General features: G+C 38.9%; 4 protein-coding genes across 5 annotated transcripts in view; 1 reads left to right on the plus strand and 3 right to left on the minus strand.

The window, feature by feature from the left end:
* Positions 1 to 20,293, plus strand: part of LOC141823113 (uncharacterized) — a 21,615-nt gene extending 1,322 nt beyond the window's left edge. The window contains exons 1-2 of one of the 2 annotated variants that reach the window (XM_074710382.1): positions 17,641 to 17,864; positions 19,943 to 20,293. In XM_074710382.1, the coding sequence (XP_074566483.1) occupies positions 17,718 to 17,864; positions 19,943 to 20,023 (228 nt within the window). In that variant the 5' untranslated portion in view covers positions 17,641 to 17,717 and the 3' untranslated portion in view covers positions 20,024 to 20,293. Of the gene's footprint in view, positions 1 to 17,640; positions 17,865 to 19,942 lie in introns of those variants that run through there. The other variant, XM_074710383.1, reaches the window with a different exon arrangement.
* LOC141823112 (protein CfxQ homolog) lies at positions 1,283 to 3,592 on the minus strand. Its single transcript, XM_074710381.1, has 4 exons — positions 3,510 to 3,592; positions 2,822 to 3,086; positions 2,088 to 2,227; positions 1,283 to 1,825 (listed from the first exon to the last, which is right to left on the minus strand). The coding sequence occupies exons 2-4, from the start codon at positions 3,084 to 3,086 to the stop codon at positions 1,283 to 1,285; spliced, it is 948 nt and encodes a 315-aa protein (XP_074566482.1). The 5' UTR covers positions 3,510 to 3,592.
* Positions 5,218 to 11,880, minus strand: LOC141823110 (isocitrate dehydrogenase [NAD] regulatory subunit 1, mitochondrial-like). The gene is made up of 4 exons (XM_074710380.1): positions 11,347 to 11,880; positions 9,074 to 9,313; positions 6,670 to 6,748; positions 5,218 to 5,643 (listed from the first exon to the last, which is right to left on the minus strand). Exons 1-4 carry the CDS (start codon positions 11,857 to 11,859, stop codon positions 5,372 to 5,374), a joined length of 1,104 nt encoding a protein of 367 aa, XP_074566481.1. The 5' UTR covers positions 11,860 to 11,880; the 3' UTR covers positions 5,218 to 5,371.
* LOC141823109 (uncharacterized) lies at positions 14,302 to 15,926 on the minus strand. The gene has a single exon (XM_074710379.1). It carries the CDS (start codon positions 15,924 to 15,926, stop codon positions 14,466 to 14,468), a length of 1,461 nt encoding a protein of 486 aa, XP_074566480.1. The 3' UTR covers positions 14,302 to 14,465.
* Positions 20,294 to 20,330: the final 37 nt, after the last annotated feature.

A 20,330-nucleotide genomic window follows, 5' to 3' on the forward strand; every position in this document is an offset into this window, starting at 1 on the left:
TTTTGTTCTTGGGCTCAACCCAAAAGGCTTCATGCCAATGGAGATATCTTCCATCCTTTTAAACTCATGATCTTTTCCATGTATTTTAGATGTGAGACTATGTTTGCACCCTTGCAACCCAATAGAGTTTAGTCCTACATTTGGAGTTTTAGGGAAGTATGACTGGTTTATATTGAATTACAACCGTAGAGGTCGTGGATTTGCAGGGGATTGTAAATTCAAGACCTGAATTGCATTAAACTTACTTGACTCTTGTGTGAATGCGACCAACACGTGTTGACTAATGAACTAATGTTTTGTCACTTGGACTTTTTTCTTGCCTGTCTTAAGTGTGTGATAGGCACATTAGCGGCCAACTTAAAATGGTTGAACATTAATGGTTGACTTTTAACGACCCGATCTATAATTATTTGGTCATTAATTACTAGCTAGATGAGATATTAAATGACTGAGTAATGACCATTAATCAATAAGATTAATGATTGGCAAAGTTTCGAATCTATAAAAGGAGGTTTCTTCTTTGGGCAAAGGTGAACAGAAGAAGAGAAGAATAGTTTATCCAACAAGAACTCCTTTTCCACATTCTCCACCTTTCTACTGGGTAGCCTTGCTCTCTGCTCACCACAAGTATTCAGTTCAACACAAGTAGCTAGTGCTTGGTTGTTAACATGGTTGAGCCGTTGTATTTTGGGAAACAGACGTTCGTGTGAAATTTTAAGCACCACTACGGAGGGGTCGAATTTGTTTTAAGGAGATTGTGTCTACTGCAAGTTTCGACAACTCAACCAACTTGGTAATTCAGTCTGCTTGGCATCTCGACAACTAGGCTTCCTCGACAGCTGAGACCGTTATTTCCCTACCAGGCTTCCTGCTTGATAGGTCGGCCTCCCCACTAGGCCTCCCTACCCGACTTGTCGAGTTAATAGCTTCCTACTTGACCTTCAATTTGGTAGCACTTAGTTCGACAACTCGACCTACTCGGATAGTCCATCCAATAAGCAACTCCTTTCCCGACTCGCCTCCTTAGCAAGCGACTCTTTTTCCTATTTGGCCATTCTTTCTTTAGTCCGCTGATGATAACATTCGACTATTGTTCAGTTCACTACAAATAGTCAATGCTTAATTGCTAATGTGGTTGAGTCATTGCATCATGTAAAATAAATGCCCATGTGAACCTCTAAGCACAAAAGAGAGAACGAATTAAATAAATGTCCATGTAATCAATCATGCTACAAGAAAGAAATGAATTAAATATTTCTAAGCTACCTAGAAGAAAGAGCCATCAGCGAGTGAGCAGTCGAAGACCAACTCCCAGGTCCTCCATTGTTAGTGTCACTAACTCATCAACATCAGTATCAGTGCAATCAAGATCAATCCGAAGATCCAAACTTTGACGGGCATTTGCGAGTTGTGGATCTATGAGTCCTCCGTTCATCCCTCTCCTTTGTTTCTCAGTTATCTCACTATCGATCAACTCTGCAATGGCAGGGATGCTGCAGGATGGATGGAGCTTGAATCCATAAAGAGAACTGTTTGGATCTTGGTTATTCATTTTGAAATGAAGGATTTGTGCAAGTTCAGTTGCGCTGAAGTCGTCAAAGTAAAAGAACGTAGTTACCTTCTTGCAAAAACCTTCATTTGACTTGATCACGCGTTTCATTGGTTCTGAGTACCCAGCAAAAATTACCACCACTTTACCACTGTCCATCGCAGACATTATCTCTTCTAGTGCCTCCAAGCCATAGTCCTTATCAACAGTTTTTTGCATCGGAATCAATCTGTAAGCTTCATCTACAAAAAGAATTCCTCCCTCTGCTTCACTTATCTGGGAAAATCATTCAATGTAACATCAGGATGCTTACTCTAACAATACTAAGATTTCATAGAATTGCAATATGATATTAAACTACAAGGACCTCCAAAATTTTGAAGGTGTCTGTCATACTAAGCAATTAACAAGCTACCAGAAGCAACGTTGTGAGAAATTAAACATGTTTCATGGTGCCATAGTGTCCTCTGGTGCATCAAAAGATGCAAACAAAAACCCCATGATACCAGGATAATTGATGATTAATGTACACATATACCTTTAGTCTGGTTTTTGGTCCTGTGTGCCCCACGGATTCTCCAACTAGGTCAGTTCTTTGCACTTCTGTAACTTTATCAGTAGATAAAATTCCCATCATATGAAGGAATTTACTAAGAACACCAGCAACCATTGTTTTACCTATCAAAGATAATAACCCTTCAACACTTTGCATATCCAAATCATAGAAGCAGCAAGAGAATGGGAAGATAACATTTAATATCATATACAAACATAATCAGGATTTAAACAATAAGATTGCTCCATGTGTCCAACTATTTGCCATGTTAGATTATATCACTAGTGATACCAAAATCTAACAGTTTTTTGGTTTCTTTATTTTTCCCATTTTCAAATCTAGTACTAGTAGGAGAGAATGTTTTGCATGGAATCAGAAAGGTGCTGTAATTAACCTGACAGGAATCAATGTTTCAACAATTGCACCAGGTAAAAACCTTCGTTGTAGAATCAAAATAAGTGATTGCTAAAATTCACTCTCAGTCTTATCACCAGCAGCCTTATTCAAGGTTTCAAACTTAATGGTGGAAACTAATTAGGAGATTGTGTTTCATCTTGAAACCTAGAAATCAATTATATTAGTGATCCAAATTGAGCACCTCTAGGAGACAACAAAACTCTTGATAGCTGCTATAACATGTCAAATTGAAAAAGTATATCCTATCCTATGTTTGAGAAGAAAGAACCTCATCATGTATTATTATATCAAATTAATACCTGTTCCAGGGTTACCAAGGAATGCCATATGTGGGAGCCTTCTTGGAGCTATATCGAATCCAAATGCTCTTCTCTTCTCATCATTAAGCATGCCCCTTGCCCAACTGCGCAATTGCATTTTGAGATCATCCAACCCTACCATACCTGAAATAGCTGCTTCAAACTCATCCACTTTAGCTTTTGTTTCACTTAATGATTCAATAGCTTTGCGCTTCCTTTGCTCCTCCTCCATGTTATTTGCCACATGAAGAGGGGTTTGCGACATCTACAATATATTAATAGTTGGCGGAAGTCATAATGCTGTTAGATTGACATAGTGGAAGAAAAGAATAAGTTCTCAAGATCGTAATTTAATTAGTACAGAACCACAAAGGCAAGAAATTACGAATAATCACTGATATACCCAAGAGATCCCAAGGTTATATCAAACAACAAATTAAAAAGAGGAGAGATTATATATCCTAGCTAGCCATTCAAACGGGCATGTGAGTCCATGTTAAGAATATAATCCAGCCCACACAAAATATCTAACAAGTGAACATGAGATCGATTGTTTAGGCCATCCACATAGTCCGATTTCTGAAGCTTGAGCGACATGAAAACCATGAAAGGATATATAGATCTCCCAGCAAGAATCTAGAAAACAGAAAAAGATCTTTGCCCTAATGACAAATAAAGCGCTGAGAACCTATCAACAAGCAGCTCCTACAGAAGAGAGATCGCCGAAACAGTTTCGCCGGCAAACAGAGACAGAAGCAGTTCCTACCGAAAGTGTTTGTCCAAAGGAGGCAATATATAATTTCCAAACAAGAAGCCAAATTGCAATTGAGATCGATCTTGGTGATACAAAAAGCAAAGCAAGGAGAAGAATTAACGATGAATGAAATGAAAAACAGCCTGCCATTAATACCAAAAGCAAGCCAGCCTATAAATAGGCTTGCTTTACAATAGACCATTTCAACTCCACGATCGTCCAATCGCAAAAGATTAATCGCAAAAGATTAAACCAAAAGACTCAGACAAAAAAAAAACTGCTTGTCACAATAGACTACGGGAATCTACACCGTTCGATTTTAAAGTTCAGATTAAATTCAGACCGTAGATTGAATGGGTGATTTACTTTAAGATTTAGAGTTTAGGATTTAGAGTTTAGGGTTTAAGGTTTAAAGTTTAGGATTTAGGATTTAGGAGTTTAGCGATCGACCGTTGATTTTAAAATCGAACAGTCCAGATTTCCGTCATAAATTTATGACGGGAGTCTATTGCGATAAGGATCCCAACTGAACCAAAAAACCTGGATAAACACTTATCTAAAACTTAACACTTGGTCTATTAAATCAAATGCGAGCGATCGATCGGGGAGGGAAACCATTTATTTTTAATACATACGATTAATTCGATCAATTAAATCTTTTTATTAGTTTTGAATATTCTCTCTCTCCCGTGACAAGTTGATATTTTTTATCTATATTTTATGTTTATTAAAAAAATTTTTTTTTTGAAAATTTAATTGGGATGGATGGTCTAAATGTAATTGAAAATAAATGGATTTATAATATATGATTATCAAATATTAATTTAAGATTTTTGAAGAGTAATTTTTTATTAATATAATTTAAAAACATTGTACCGACCGTGTGAGGTCACTAGGATGACAGATTTTACTTTTTGCAGAAGAGAAAGAAAAAACTCATGTATCTCATACACTATCGAAATCGAGTAATAGCATTTGAATACAATCTTAGAAGAGAGAACTAAGTAGAAGATTGTGTCAAGGAGACCTTAATTTGTACTCACTTATCTTGTAGAATGCCCGATGCTGTTTTTTATCTTTCTTTTGCCACTTCACTGTAGGGGTTAGCTTGATCTTTGTCAGGTCAAGCCATGTTTCACGCTTCCATTTTGTCGTGCTTGTGCCGGGCACGACACGATCATAATGGAGTCTGGTCGAGGCTGAGATGAAGATCATCAGTATCTAGTTCGGATCAGTTGAAGAACACCAACATAGCTCACTATCCACCTCAGTATACTCACAATCAGACAGCCATTCTATATGTTGGTTTCTAATGGTTAAACAAGTGTAATAGTAATCAAGGGAGTTTTGAACCCCCTGTCATGGCATGATTAGCCTCGTTTCATCAGTCCTGCTTATCGACATTTGGATGATACGAGCCGCGACTTTAGAGTCGGCTCGATCAACAATTTGCATATGCTCAAGGTACCCGAGTTAACTCCATCTTATCGGCATAGCTAATACACAAACTTATCCATACAAGACAGTATCTGAATATCAAACCAGGCTCAGAGATGAGATCCTGCTGGTTTCCGTCGATAAACAATACATTTGCCACGATCGAGTATGTATGATTCAAGCGCGAAGGGATCGATAATAATAACTCATCAGTTTCCCTGCAGATAACCTGCAAGAGTAATGGGTGAAGCCAGAAAATATATCGAGCTGGATAGTGAGCATGATTATTGCACAGAGATTGATATGAGAACTTATCGGCTTCCCAACGGAGAGCCAATCTTTTGCCTCAAAAGATTGGCTTAATCAAGATTTGCAATGACTGCATCGACGACTTCTTGGGTCGTACTGCTCCCTCCCAGATCTTTGGTTCTGTATTTGCCTTCCGCGATCACGCGCTTGACAGCAGTCTCTAGCCGGTCGGCGAATGATGGGAACTGGAGATGTCTCAGCATCATGGAAGATGAAAGGAGAAGAGCCACTGGATTGGCTTTCTGCTCCACCAGTTTCTGATTTCCAACGTTGCCGGCCGAAGCACCTTGCTCAAACACAGCATGATCCTGGCCAACATTACCTAGGGAAAAAAAGAATCAATCAATTGAGAGAATGATTTTGTCAACGAGGAGCTGTATGAGTAAGCTTGTTGGTCTAAACTTGATCATGTTTGATGCTAAGATTTTTACATGGATTATTCTCCAAAGAATTAGCAATTGCAACAATGTCGAAACAAATGAAATTTTTGCCTTTCAGATGCCGCAGGCTATGGAGAGACAGTTTTGGTAGAGGTGCATTGGAAGTATACTGATTCAGAACGTCAGCTGTTACTCAGAGACGACGATCTAACAAACCACCATAATGCTCCCGAATCACCATTGTTAATGCTACTGGATCATACCTGCAACCCTACTAACGAGCACCGTTCACGAACTGCTAACAACGCTACTTCCCGTCACCACTAGCAACAACTACTACCACTAACTGTTAGATCCCTGTTAGATATGAGATACTCCCACAAATACATGCCAATTGCCATGCCTTTCTTGTGGTCAAGGGGTGCCGCTTTGCCAGTCGGGTTATGTGCATTTTCAGTTTCCCTCTGACCAAAAAACTGAGACCAAGAAACTCATACACGATCACTGTTGAGGGCAGTGATCAGCTATGGGTTTGTAACTGCCGGTGAACGAAAACCAAGACTTCAATTGCACTGTGCAGATTTTAAAAGTGGCTTGTTAGATATGGAACTTAAGTCGTATGTGCCCTTACAGTTACTATTTTACAGCTTGATAGGTTCAATAAAATTCCACATCTTCTGGACAACTAATGAGCTAATTGTGTGAGGTCAAATGACCTAATTTTCACATTTATCTACTGATGTAAGTGTGAAATACTAGCCGCTGAAGAGATTCTTAGTAATCATGAAGTCAAAAATCAGGTGAAATATGTTGTTTTTGGTGCACGAGCGGGTGGGGGGTTAGGGGATTGTGGCTTTTACAGCAAGTCCACTTACAGAGAACTAATACACAAACAAAATGTGGAAACAAAAGCTTGTAGTATAAAACTGAGAAAGATGAAATCAAAATTGTAGGTTATCTCAAGATACCTCCAGGCATAACTCCAGTGCCTCCAGCAATCCCAGCAGCTGTATTGGCGACTAAATTGCCATAGAGATTTGGAGTGACCTGCAAAAGGATGATTATGCGTGAGTCTTTGGTGATGGAAATCAACCATGCAGAAAAATGTGTCGCGCAGATGAAGTGCTTGCTATGCAGGGACCTAATACAAATCCCTCTAGGTAAAGTTGATTTGGAAATAAAGATGCTGTATGTGTTAACTGATTTAACATACTGTAGTTCACATCAATAGGAACCAATAGCTAGGATCGAAGGATTGGAAGTCTTTTTGCCGACTTTAAAGCACAGCAGAATATAACCTATACTATTTCTGTTCCTCCAGCGAGTCCCAATTGGACGAGTCATAAAGAACTTTATTTAATTGTATTTGCTACATTGCAGTCTGGTATCACAAAATTTTACAAGCTAAATTTCTAGGTAAAAGTCCTCATGTATAATGTGGAATGCCACAAGGTTTAAATTCAAAACATTCCTCACACAAGCGAGCGTCCAGTGGGTTCATGATAATGATTACTAATACTATTCATCGAAACACAACTAAATTCAATATCATAAACAAAGACAGCTGTTCTTTTCGTGTTTATCTTGATGTGAACTATTGGAAAAGAGGAGCCTTATTAAAACACTGTACAGTCTAATGCGGTGCATGGGCGTTTAGGTCAAGTTCTCTGATGAGCTTGGTGGAGGTGCAATGCAAGTGGGTGACACGCCCTACTGAGGGTGTGCAGGTTTGCTACATAGGGCTTTGGGTCAAGCTCTGTGATGAGCTTGGTAAAGGTGCAATGCAACCAGGCCACACATCCCTATACTGGGGGGTGTGGGATCAATACCACTGACTTGAGCCAATTTCTCAGGTCTTCTCAAACTAGGTTTGATGGATTTCCTGACCTGAATTGTTAATTGGCTACTAATGAATCGTAATCATCTTAATCCAAGAGCATTTGGTGAGTTTGGCTAATAATGTGATTCTGAATTTGGTAACCTTCTGAAACACCATCTTATACATGTAAATGTAATTGTTCATTTTTCATTGGCAAATCAGAATACATATGATAAGGTAACTTCTTCCCTTATTATTCTAGAATCTAGCCCTAAAAAAACTATGCCAATTCCAATTTCTACTCAGAGAATAAGACATCTTCAAACATATATTTGGTTCTCTTACACATTTTCAAGTTTACCTATAATGGTACACAATGCACTTGGCTTCTTCTTATCTGTTTCATTATGAGAAAATTAATGAGATTATTTTTTCTCACTGTTATATAGCAAGAAAACATGAACGCAGATCATCAAAACAAAGAAGGGGCCTTTTCTCAGTACTATGAATTTTCTAACTTAACCACCAGTACAATACAAATACATTGCTATCTGATTCTTCAATTTTCCCAAATCTTAACGTTATATATATATATATATATATATACGCGCCTTATATACACACACGAAATTGATATGCTGAGAGCCCCGCGCACTCAATTCGCGACTGTGCACACGATATGTCATCTTTGATTAATAAAGTCAAGTATCCATATGAGTGCAAAGTCGGGATGGTATCCTTCACCCCATCTACATTTTAAATAATATTTTTTTCTGATAAAATGCTACAGTTTGTTTTCTTGATTATAGTTAACAATTTCATGTGTTAATAATAATCTCATTCAGTAAGTGTATAAAGAGACAATTGCATTTGGAAGCACAGATAGGCTCAATTGTTCAAATTGGAGTAGGCATTTTAAATAATTGTCAAGATGACGAAGGCAAAATAAGCAGTGATGCCAACTCCAAATATACCATCTTTGTGATAAACTTATGCATCAGGGAATAAAAGAGAAAAATATTATTTATAAAGCTAGAGCCTCTTAATAACATAAAAGAGAAAAATATTATTTATAATTGTTACACTTGAATGGTCAATTTTAAGAATATGGTTCTCTAAGATACCTCCTACATGCGCTAGGCAATTAACAATTGAAGCGAAAATTCACATGGAGATTTAGCAGGTTAATGGTACAACAAAGTATATTTTGTAGAATGTATGTAACTACATTAGTTCATACTAGAAGGAATATTTTTTATGTTCAAAGAGAATGGTTCTTAGAAATAATTTCCATCGTTGTCAACTCACAAGAGTTCTCTATGGTGGTCCAGTCAATTAATTATAATATATTCTCTACATCCTATGGTGACTAAATCAAGCCAATTTCATATTATGATAATTGTTTATCTGAGCATTAAAATGCGATACGAACGAGCCACCTGCACCTGAACCAAATCTGAAAGTAGCAACTAAACATAATCATCTGAAGGAAAGCAACTATAAAGAGAAAATAATGTTAGTTTATGACAAGAATACATGATGGAAAAGCATACCATGACATCGAATTGCTCTGGCTTTGAAACAAGCTGCATGCAACAATTGTCAACTATAATCTCATTATATTTTATCGCTGGATATTTTGTTGCAATCTCACGGCATGATTCTAGGAATAGACCATCTGCAAGCTTCATGATGTTGGCTTTATGGACTGCAGTGACCTTTTTTCTGTTGTTGAGATACGCATACTCGAAAGCATACTTTGCAATACGCTCAGAGCAGAACTTTGTTATCACCTAGCACAGACATTTAGTTAGGGCCTAAAAGACAAAAGTATGTGTTCTATTTTTATGCTAAAAGAATCACTTTTTTCGGTGTTACAATATACATATCAAAATGTGATTTCTAACACAAAAATAAATAAATAAATGGATTTCAAATATTATATGTATGCTATAGTTTAAGGAATTAAGCATACATATGCTGAAGTTAAGGTTATAAAAGTGCCAGTTTATAACCTTCAAACTTTCCATTACTTTATGTGCTTGTTATTTCTCACCATTTACTAAGGGATGTATCCTCTAGAGGGAAGGAAGAGGAGAAAGAAAGAAACAATGTCGTGGAAGAGAGGATGTGATAAAAGGGTAGAGAAGAGAGGTCTTCTTTGATTTGTCTACTTCAAAAGAGAGGAAAGAAGAAAAATCACAAAAATGACAAAATTAGACCTTTCAATTTGTTGTCCCCAAGACCTTACGGAGTTAAATAGGTCTTTTAAAACCTTTTCAATGCTTCCACTCCTCTTTCATCCAATTCAAAGCTTCCATACCTCTTCCAACCACCTTTTGGAGAGAACCAAATTTGGAGAAAAGAGCTAAATTATCGCCTTCTTTTCTACTTCCTTTTTTTTTCTTCTATCAGCAGTAGACAAGGGAATGATTGCTTTTCCCATCCTTTCCCTCTACTGTGGCTTTGCTCCACCAAGTAGACACTCCCTAAATCGTCCCCCCATCTGTCCACAATAATCTACTCTTATCTTAATGCTTCAAGCCATGGAAATGGGTGGAGAAAAGTAGTTTCCACTTTGAAAAAGAATCTTAGTACTATTCTCCCTTCTCAACTCCTGAGTCTCCTTCATTTCCTCCTCACAGAAGTTTCTACTTGATTTGGGCTAAGAAAACAGCTTGATTTTGTATATAATCCTTGATCTCTCATTGATTCGAGATTACTTTTTGTTGTCTGAAGTCTACCTCACTAGATTTTGGATAATTTTGTGCTGATCATAGATATTATTCAAATTTCCATACAAAGTTGGAATGGCCTTAGTCAAACCTATCCAACTCGGCTAATCTAGATTGGAATTGGCTGATTTTGAAAATGATGGAACTCTCATAAAAGCAGTATTTTCTAATTTGGAATTTGATATCAGTATAAGAGACCCTTAGATGCTAAATTTAGTTAGTATAATTATTTTATATATGTGAAAAGAACTGAAGTTGAAAACATGACAAATGGTTCTTAATAGTTCCTCATTGCTACAATTACATCATTTGAAATTTATTTAGCAGACAAAGAGGATTTTTACTCAAGAATACAATGGGATAACCAGCTCAAGTATACAAACCTTAGCTAGGATTCTTATGCAGTTGGTTACGAACAGAAAAGCCATGAGATACATTAATAGAAGGAAAACAAATGGTTTATGATGAGTTATGGCATGAACAATGACTAGTTTTTCATGATATATTTTGGTCTGTGACACAGAATTGATCATTTGAAGTTCTGAACCATACAATATGAGATGAGGATGCCATCATTTATAGAAACAAGCACCAGAAACACCTTAGTAGTCTCAAACACAGTAACATATTAACCTGTTCACTAGCAACCAACCTTATCAATTTTGTCCTGGTAAAGCAACAATGAGCAATCAAAACATAAACTAACAAAATGTAACATTTGTCAATCCTGTGTATCTCAATAAGAATAAAAGAGCTTGTGCAATCTAGAATTTATAAAAATGTTAAACACAACGTGTTGTTGAACTGTCAGATCAGATTGGAGGCAAACTAATGACAGTTTATCAACTCAAAGACAAGAACAAAAGAATAATAGTCATACAGACGTAATGATAAAACCAGAAGAGAAATTAGAAGAATAAGAGGGAAGGATAGTAAAAGTTCAAATCGTCTATATTTTTAGCAATCAACCACAGGCATGGTAATGAATTATGCCTATCTATCTTTTCCCATTCGTTTAATGCATGTTATCTAAAGCTAGAGAAGACAAAATGTCTTGAGGAAGTACTTAAGCAAACGATCAAATTGCATACCTTGAGGCTCTCCACGACACCAGGAACCACCTCATGTTCCAAACCAGAGTACTCGCCTTCCGTGTTCTCCCTGATGACCACGATATCCACATTCTCATGCCTCGTCGGCAATCCCGGAAGATTAAAGCAATGAACCAGAGACGCATAGAGATCCAGTTCCTTCCTCAGCTGCACATTGAGGGAACTCACACCTCCCCCCACCGGTGTAGCGAGCCCACCCTTGAGGCACACCTTATTCCGGCGGATGGACTCGATCACCTCTGGTGGCACTGTCGTCATGTCGCCGTGGACCTCGTACGTCTCGAAATACACCGGCGCGTGCATCGCCTCCATCACCTGCCGCACGGCTCCGGTGACGAGGGGCCCGATCCCGTCGCCGGGGATCAGGGTCACCGGCCTCGGCGCGCCGTCGCCGGGCCTGGGCATGTACGTGATGGAGCGCCGGGCGCCGGCGTAGGAGCCAGCGGCAGCGCCGCGTAGGAGACGGCGGACGATCGGTGGGGATCGCCTCATCGTCGCATTCGCAAAGCGACAGCCGACAGCGAGCGACGAGAGAAACGGAAAAATAAAAAGAAATGCGCAAATGATTATAACGGTTTGGGAGGAGCTGGAAGCATCGAAGGTCTCTCCGTTACAATTTACATCTCAACGAAAAAGGAAAGAAGTGTGCAAATAACGGAGATGTCAAAACATTATAACGGTTCGGAAAGAGCTGGAAGCCTCGAAGGTCTCGTCGTTACAATTCATATCATAACGCTGGCATATCGGTTAATATAACGGTGTTATGAATCGCAAATTAAAATACAATTCGAAATTTCTATAAAACAATGATTTTTAAAATTAATCAGAAAAAATTAGATACATGACACCAATTTAAAAATAATTAAAAAACAAAGTTCGATAAATTAACAAATCCATCGTAAATTCTATTATTTTAAATTATTTCATTTAATAAACATCGTTAAATTTCTCATAAATTATAATAAATAAAATATTTTCACATTTTTTTATAAATTTAGTCAATCTTGTATTGTTAAAATTAGGATTATGTGTCACCAATTCAAAAGCATCCCTAATTAACCATATCAAAATTGGATAATTAATTTACAATATAAATAATTAGAGATGCCCTTTTTATTTTCTACAAAAAAAATTAAATTAATTTATTAAAATTTTATGAAATTTATAGAGCTAAGAATAAAAAATAATATTAAAAAATTAAAGATGCCACAAGGCAAGTTGGTATGGGCATCCATCAAGATAGGTCAAATTTCTATTCTTTTTTGTATAATTTAAATCAATAAAAAATAATATTATTTTAAAAAACAATAATGAACTTTGTAGGGTTAAAAGTATATATATATATATACTTACAAATGAAATCCTCTTTAAGTTGAACCAAGTCAATCCCTTATGGTTAAAGCTTCCCTATCGCAACAAAAAAAATATCGAAATCATAGCGGTTTCTCGAATACTTTAAATAAGAACAAGCGAGTACTTATCGAGCTGAAAACAAATATGTCCTCAAGTTGTTGATCCATATACATAGACATTAGGAATATACTGAATACTTGATCAACAACCAGTTTCTAACAGCAAATTCAGTCAGCTAATAGACATTCCAACTACAAATCCATGTCAAAGATGACATCAATGAAGGAATTGGAGGAAGCAAACATAGATGAAATCGACTCGAAGATTCGAAAGGAGATGATAAAACAAAAGTACTATCAAAGTTCTTCAACAATGAACCCTCAATATTTGATCAAAGGCAACTATTAATATTAGTTCCTCAATAATTGCAAGAATTTAAGAAATAAGACAGGATGCATTGGAAGATTTTTACTTGTTTTCAATGACATGAATTGAGTATTGATAGGGTTGATCCATCAATTTAAACCCTCAGCATTGGTCGAAAGCTCTTTGAATCTATCTCACTTACCACTAAATCAAGCAACTATTAGTATTATTAGTACTAGTTCTTCAAAAAATAAAACAGAAATAATCAGAGTTAGATAATTGCAAAATTTTAAGAAATAAAAGGGACTCCATCATGAATTAGACAAAGTTTCAACAAACATTGAGCATGCAGGTTAGTTTTAATCATCATTCATGAAGGAACATAACAGCAAAAGAAACATGAATTGCAAGAATCAAAGATAAAATAATTCTTACCAAAAGATTCTACAAGGCCAGAGTTAGCTTTCTAGAATTTTTGTTAAAGAAAATGATAAAAGAGATGAAGAGAAAACGAATGACCACCAAACATTTGACATTACTCTAGTTGCCTGCGGTTTAGTAGATTCATTTCATGTATGACTAAAGAGCTTAAATATTGAAAAGGAAAGTTCTTCCAAATCATAGATGAACTTCCATGTATCAACAGTTACATAGTGGTTTAGCCTTGTTGCTCTCACTCCTGATGGGAAATAGTTTCATATCGATGATGATATCTCGTGGTAAAGAATGCAGAAAACCATATTGTTCAGTGCAGAATTTTGATTTCTAGTTGAAATGGTAATGTTTTGTTACTTTGGCACGCTTCAAAACATGTTTAGATCAACTCAAATGAGTGTTATCATGCATAAAATGAGAATTCTAGAACACCTTAGTAAAACAAGCTTTCTCCATATCTATAAAAATATCTCAGTTAAGATTGACAATTAGAACTGGAATACATATCAATTTCTTTGGCTACAATATCATTCCACTTAGTGCTCAGGTTGATGTTCCCCTCTTCCCCTCCACTTGTTTTCATTGTATTTCATCTTCTTAGAATCCAAATATGAGTTATCTTGGTTGAGTTCAATTGGTCCAACTGAGGTCGGTATCATACTTTTGTTAGACACCATGGTCTTCCAATTCTTTCCTTGAGAAAAAAAAAGTTCTTTTCTTTGAATTCATGAAGCAGAGACAAGCATGATGATGAGTTTTGAAACACTTCAAAACAGAGTATTGTAATTGAAGTGATCATACATAATCATAACAATCCAGTTCATAGTATGAAGATGAGACTTCTATTTACAGGATAGACAACTGAAGAAGTTGATAATTTATCAGAGAGCAGGAAGGAAAAATAGGATCTTTTTGAGCTTGAAATGTGTACCTTCATTGCTAGATTAACTGAGGTTAATGGCTTTCCGCCATAGCCAAGCTCTAGCTGCTTCAGTCACTTTGTCCTCCTCAACGATCAACTGGCTCAACCGGCCGGCGTTGGTGACAAATTTCTCAATTGCTTCGTTTCCGACGGCTGGGCATCGCGACATGTCTAGCAGCTCCACCTGCTTGCCACAGTGCTTGAGCAAGGAGTTAAGGGAATCGCCGGTCAGTGCCCTGCAACCTTTGAGCCTGATCTCGACTAGATTCTTGCAGGAAGCTAGCATGGATCCCACCTCCTTGTCGGTCATCGTCTCGTTGTGCGACAAGTCGAGCCGCCGGAGGCGCTGCATGCTTTGGCTGAGGAACGTGAGGAGCCCGGGCTCCCGCTCCACCACGTCACAGTTCACCAGCGCGAGCTCTTCAATGGCGGCTCCGGCCGGAGAGCGGGCGAGGGAGCGGAGCCCGTCTCCCGTGACGAGGCAGCAGCTATGGAGGCGGAGGGAGGCGAGCTGGTGGTGGCAGAGGCGGTAGTGATCACGATCTTCCGCAGCAATGGCGAAGAGATGGTCGTTGTGGAGGTCAAGCGGGAGGCGGAGGTCGAGGGTGCGGAGCGCGGCGCCGCGGCGGTGGATGAAGTGGTGAAGGGCGTCGCGGCTGCCGCCGTCGTAGAGGAGGAAGGAGGCGAGGTTGCGGCATCTATCGGCAGCGAGGAGGAGGACGCGGTCGGCGATGGAGCGGCAGGTGCGGAGCTCGAGCCCGAGAAGGCCGGTAAGGCAGAGGGGGAAACCCGACGAAAAGGCGCCATCGCCGGTTCCCTCACATGCCCGCAACTGCAGCCAGCGGAGACCGCCGCAGCGGCGCCACAGCCAGGAGAGGCCGCGATCGGAGGCGTAGATCCCGGACAACGACAGACTCTCAAGCGGCAGCATCACGATAGAGTTTTCACTGTCATCGTCATCATCATCATCATCATCGGGAAGTTCCTGGATACTGGGGCGTTTGGCGCGGGAGCGGACGAGGGAGAAGGATTTGAGAAAGGGGAGGGCGGCAAGCCAGCGGAAGGAGAGGGGAAACAGGGAGGCGATCTGGAGGGAGGTGAGGGAGGCGAAGGCGGCGGCGGATGATTGGAGCGCGGAAGGGGAGACCGGGGCAGCAGGGATGAATCTTAATCGAGTGAGGCGGCGGGTGCAAGCGGCGGAAGCAATAGCGAACAGTACCGCGTCGGCGCCGCCGTCCTCATCTTCTTCCTCCTTGCGATTGGAGACGACGGTGAGGTCGGAGACGGAAGGGTAGTGGGCGAGGATGGACGAGAGCGACGGCGAATCAGGAAGACGCGGACGGACGGCGAGGGAGAGGGAGGTGGTGGAGGAGCGGAGGAGGGAGAGCCACCGCTTGGATACGAGGGAAGCGGAGGGCGCGGCGGACGGCGGCAGTCGCCGGAGAATCTCCTGCACCAACTCGTCGCACAGCACCGCATCCATCTTGCTCTCTGCGGGCTCCCCCACCGAGGGCCGGCTTTTCTAGGCGAAAGCACAGAAGAGGACAACAAGATGCGGACGTCCGCACTCCGACCGCAAGCCGGTCGAGAAGCCTCACTCGCTCACGGATCTTTGCGATGACCGCCAAGGCCACGCAGCTACCCAATAGCAAACCCGTGTCGTCATTGGGTCATCCAAGATGGGACCGAGTACCGCAGTGCTGAGATAAGAGGTGACGTGGGCACTAGCCCTCGACCGGCGATCGCAGGCGCGACAGCCGGCGCGACGCTCATAATTTTAAATAAAAAATATCAGATAATTAATTAAATAATTTTATTCATAAATTATTTGTAAATATTAATCAATAAAATTTTATTATATATATTTTTATCATCTAATAAATATAGATAAAGTTGTCAAACAGACCAATTCATGATGAGACGAGCCAATCCACTAAAAACTCATCATATGACAAGACGAGATAAACTGACCCACCAACTTAGTGGATTAAAAATCTCTAATCTAATTTAACTCAAAACGAATTACAGATTAGACGGACCAATCCATAAACTTATTAAAAAATAAAATATTAAAAATTTTAAATTTGGATTAGATCAAATTGAAAATTTTTAACTTGAATTATGATTTAGATGGATTAAATCCTACTAAACTTTCTACTTTAATTTTAAAATTTAAAATAAATAAATAAATTTTCTCCAGACCAATCTAAGTTTGCCACAAATCAATCCATACAAATCACCATAAACCTAAACAGATCAATCTATCTGAACTAATCTTAAAATAAATTGATAAAAATTTTAACCCAATCTATTTTTTAATCATTTAACCATCATAATTTACTCTCTTTAAAACGCTATCGTTATAGGATCTATATTAAAGACACCTGAGTGACACGAAATAACGCTGTTATAAAGTGACACGAAATATATAACGGCACGATTCAAATCGATATATCGGGATAGTTATTAAACCCAATGCAGAAGTTATGCTGTCTGGAAACTTGGAGACGGAAAACGGAAAACGCGGAAACGGAAACGGAAAACGGCAATAGTTGAAGTTTCCGATTTTTGGAAACGTCGAATACCTACAGTGTCGAAGACCTAAAGTTAAATAGCCTTAACTTTAATTTAAGAGGGATTAATTAAATAAACCTAATGTGGATGAGGTTTAATCAATTAAATCCTAATTCATTTAGTGTTAGGAGGTTTAATAGGTTTAATTGGTTAGTGGATGAGGTTTCTTGGATTAATGACTTAATGGTATAAACCCAAACCCATTAGGAACCATTAAGAAAGATTATTAAAGAGGTAGGTTTCCCAATCGCGATTTTCGTTCCCAATTGCGCCGCAGCCCCTTTTGTCTCTGTTTCTCGCCGTCGACGCCGACGCAGCCCCTTTTGTCTCTGCTTCTCGCCGTCGACGCCGACCGGAGGGGCTGCCAACGCGAAGCCGAACCCCACCTTCACCTCTTCTCCCTCTCTCTATCTTCTGCCGCCTTGCCATCGCGCTCAGCCGCAGATCGTAGCCACCACCGCGTGCTCCCTGCTGCTGCCGGGAGAAGGAACGAACCCGAAGTCCCCTCTTCTCTTCTTTTTCCCCTTCCTCGCCTTTCCTCCACCATACGACGCCGTGTCTGCTCTTCTCACCAAGCCCCGACGCCGCTACAGCCTCCATAAGTTTCCAGCGGGTTGACGCCGTTTCCAGACAGCATAGTGCAGAACCCTAACCGTCCAGAAACCATTCGATAGGGCGAAGCCGAAGCGTACAGGGAGAGATGAGCGGGTTCATGGGGGCGTTCTGGGGAACACGGGCGCTGGAGATCATACAGCGGTTCAACTCCGCGGGGAAGCCGTGGAAGCGGATCAGAATCACCGGCACTCGGAGGAGCAACGCCAAGAAACGCCTCCGCCGCATCTGGCAGGTGATTTCCCATTTCCCTTCGACTGTAGCATCTCTATCTTGTTGGTATTTTTTTTAGAATTGAGGTTCTTCCGCCGTTGAGGACTGAACGAGCCCATCAAAATCCAATTTTGGTAGAAATTGTCTGGTCATCATCGGTCTGTTTCAATCCAGGTCGAAATTTTTACTTCCATTGACGATGCCAGGCCAACCATTTTTCACACTAGAGTAACCAGTTTATTAGTGCTATTGAGACGATTAACTTAATGTTATTGACTTAAATTGTATGAACGCTGATCAAGCTAGATTATTCGGAACCTACTGTGGTATTATCATTTAATTCACAATCACTGTGGAAATTCACTTGTCTCTCTGTTCTTTTGTGAACCTTCTCTTGGCCATTTGGAGTGAATCCTTCCTTCTTCCTTGAGTGAAGGTGCCTCCTCTCATGAAAATTATATCACCACAAAATGACTGATATATAGTCAAATAGTTTCGAAATAAAGGATGTTGACAGAAAGGAGGTTAATTTAATGATAATGATTGGTCTAAAGAACAAGGAAGATGGTTGTGTTAAAAAAGACAAACAATTGGTACATTATTCTTGACTTAAGTGTTACTAAAATAAAGCCATCGAAAAGCTTTGAAAGAGAGGGGCATGCATATCAAATGGAAGTTTAAGCATTGAAGACCTCGTGAGAGTTCATCATGCTATCACAAAATATGTTTATATTTTTTAGAACTATATGCGAAACAAAATTCTATTGAATAATATCATAATCCTCTAGGAAGTAGCCATGAAAAAAGGAACAATCAATGCCTAATATTTTGAACTATCCCTTGAGTAAGTATTCTATTCCCCTTGGTTATCACATAGATAAGGCTCAAGTTCCTTAGCAGAGAAAAAGAACCGAGTTGAAGCATTGAACTATTAAAAAACATAAGGTGATTGATGTGGCACAGATTTAGCAGAAAGATAAGATCTACTGAGAGGTTGTGCACTTGTGCATTATAAGGTACTAAGAAACAAAGTTTCATAGTGCTCAAGAACACATATAGGAAGTACTCTGATGGATTGGAAGGAAATTATTAGTGATATCTAAATGTTTTCACTATTTGTTTTTCAGATTTACTGTTTAAGTTATTGGACTGAAACTATGGACTCAAATGAAAATTATGAAGGATGTTTTTGTGTTCAAACGAGAAACTAACATGGATAATTTCATATTAAAAAGCTTTTTAACTATTCATTTGGTAACTTTCTATGAATTAAAAATCTGGAAATAGATGTGAGTGTACTTTGATTATATGTTTCGTTTATTACTTCTAAGTTTGTACTTTTGCTTTTGCTCATATGCTACTCATCTTTGATTGTTTTTGTACTACTTTGGCTTTGGGTATTATTCTTCATTTCATGAACTTTATCATTCAAAAATATTTGTAACTACCTCTAAACATTCATTTCTAAGAGTAAATTTACATAATATCAGTCCCTAGATGTATTTTTTTTTCAGTTTTTTTCTATAGAGAACGCTATTAGAGTACTTTAAGCAGTTTTAATTTCAAATAATATGCATTATCGGATTTATTTTGCGAAGGAAACTATTTGAGGTTGACCTATGGATTGCATCTCACCATTGAAGTGCTTAAGAAGCCTATATTAATAGTACCATTTAGATCTTTAACCATTTTCATTACACTAAATTTAATTTCTTTGCCTCCATCTTTTCTCTGCATCTTCAACTTTTAGCAATTTTACTTGTTGGGTGCCTTCTAGTTTGTCAATACCATCTTAAATATATCATTTCATCATGCATTTCTAATTGCTCTTGGATTGTGATAATCATTTTGGGCATTGGATGCTATCCTCGCATTGAACTCTATGTAACTGTGTTATTTGTAATCATAAGATACTCTTTGATTGTGGTACTTTCGTCGTCTGTTTTAATCAGCATAGTGAAATTTTTATCTTTTCCTTGAAAATCAGTATTTCTAGATTGCTAGTTCATGTTATCACCATACTATATATTACAGGATCTAATATCTTCAAGGATTTCATACCTTTGACAATCGAAATCGTCTGTTGCTTTGTTATTGCAGAACGAAGCAGTCTTGAGAGCTTGCGCCGAGCCACCACAAGAAGCTACAGCAAATGTTGCTTCTGCAGTCGAACTCAAATAGACGATAGATCGGATCAGTGGAGTAAGCCATTGATCAGCAACAAGGTCCTTCTGTTCTGCTTTATAAGTTAGTGTTTATCTTTGTCTGCTCAATTTTGTGATTCAAGAATTATACTTGGAACTGCTCCTGGATATTAGAATGTCATTGCTTTCGCGAAAATGTTAGCGAACTCAAATAGACGATAGATCGGATCAGTGGAGTAAGCCATTGATCAGCAACAAGGGCCTTCTGTTCTGCTTTATAAGTTAGTGTATTTCTTTGTCTGCTCAATTTTGTGATTCAAAGTATAATTGGAACTGCTTCTGGA

Source organism: Curcuma longa, chromosome 3 (assembly GCF_044706935.1).
Source record: "Curcuma longa cultivar G26 ecotype Majalengka, Jawa Barat chromosome 3, ITB_CL_G26_1.1, whole genome shotgun sequence".
NCBI lineage: Eukaryota > Viridiplantae > Streptophyta > Magnoliopsida > Zingiberales > Zingiberaceae > Curcuma > Curcuma longa.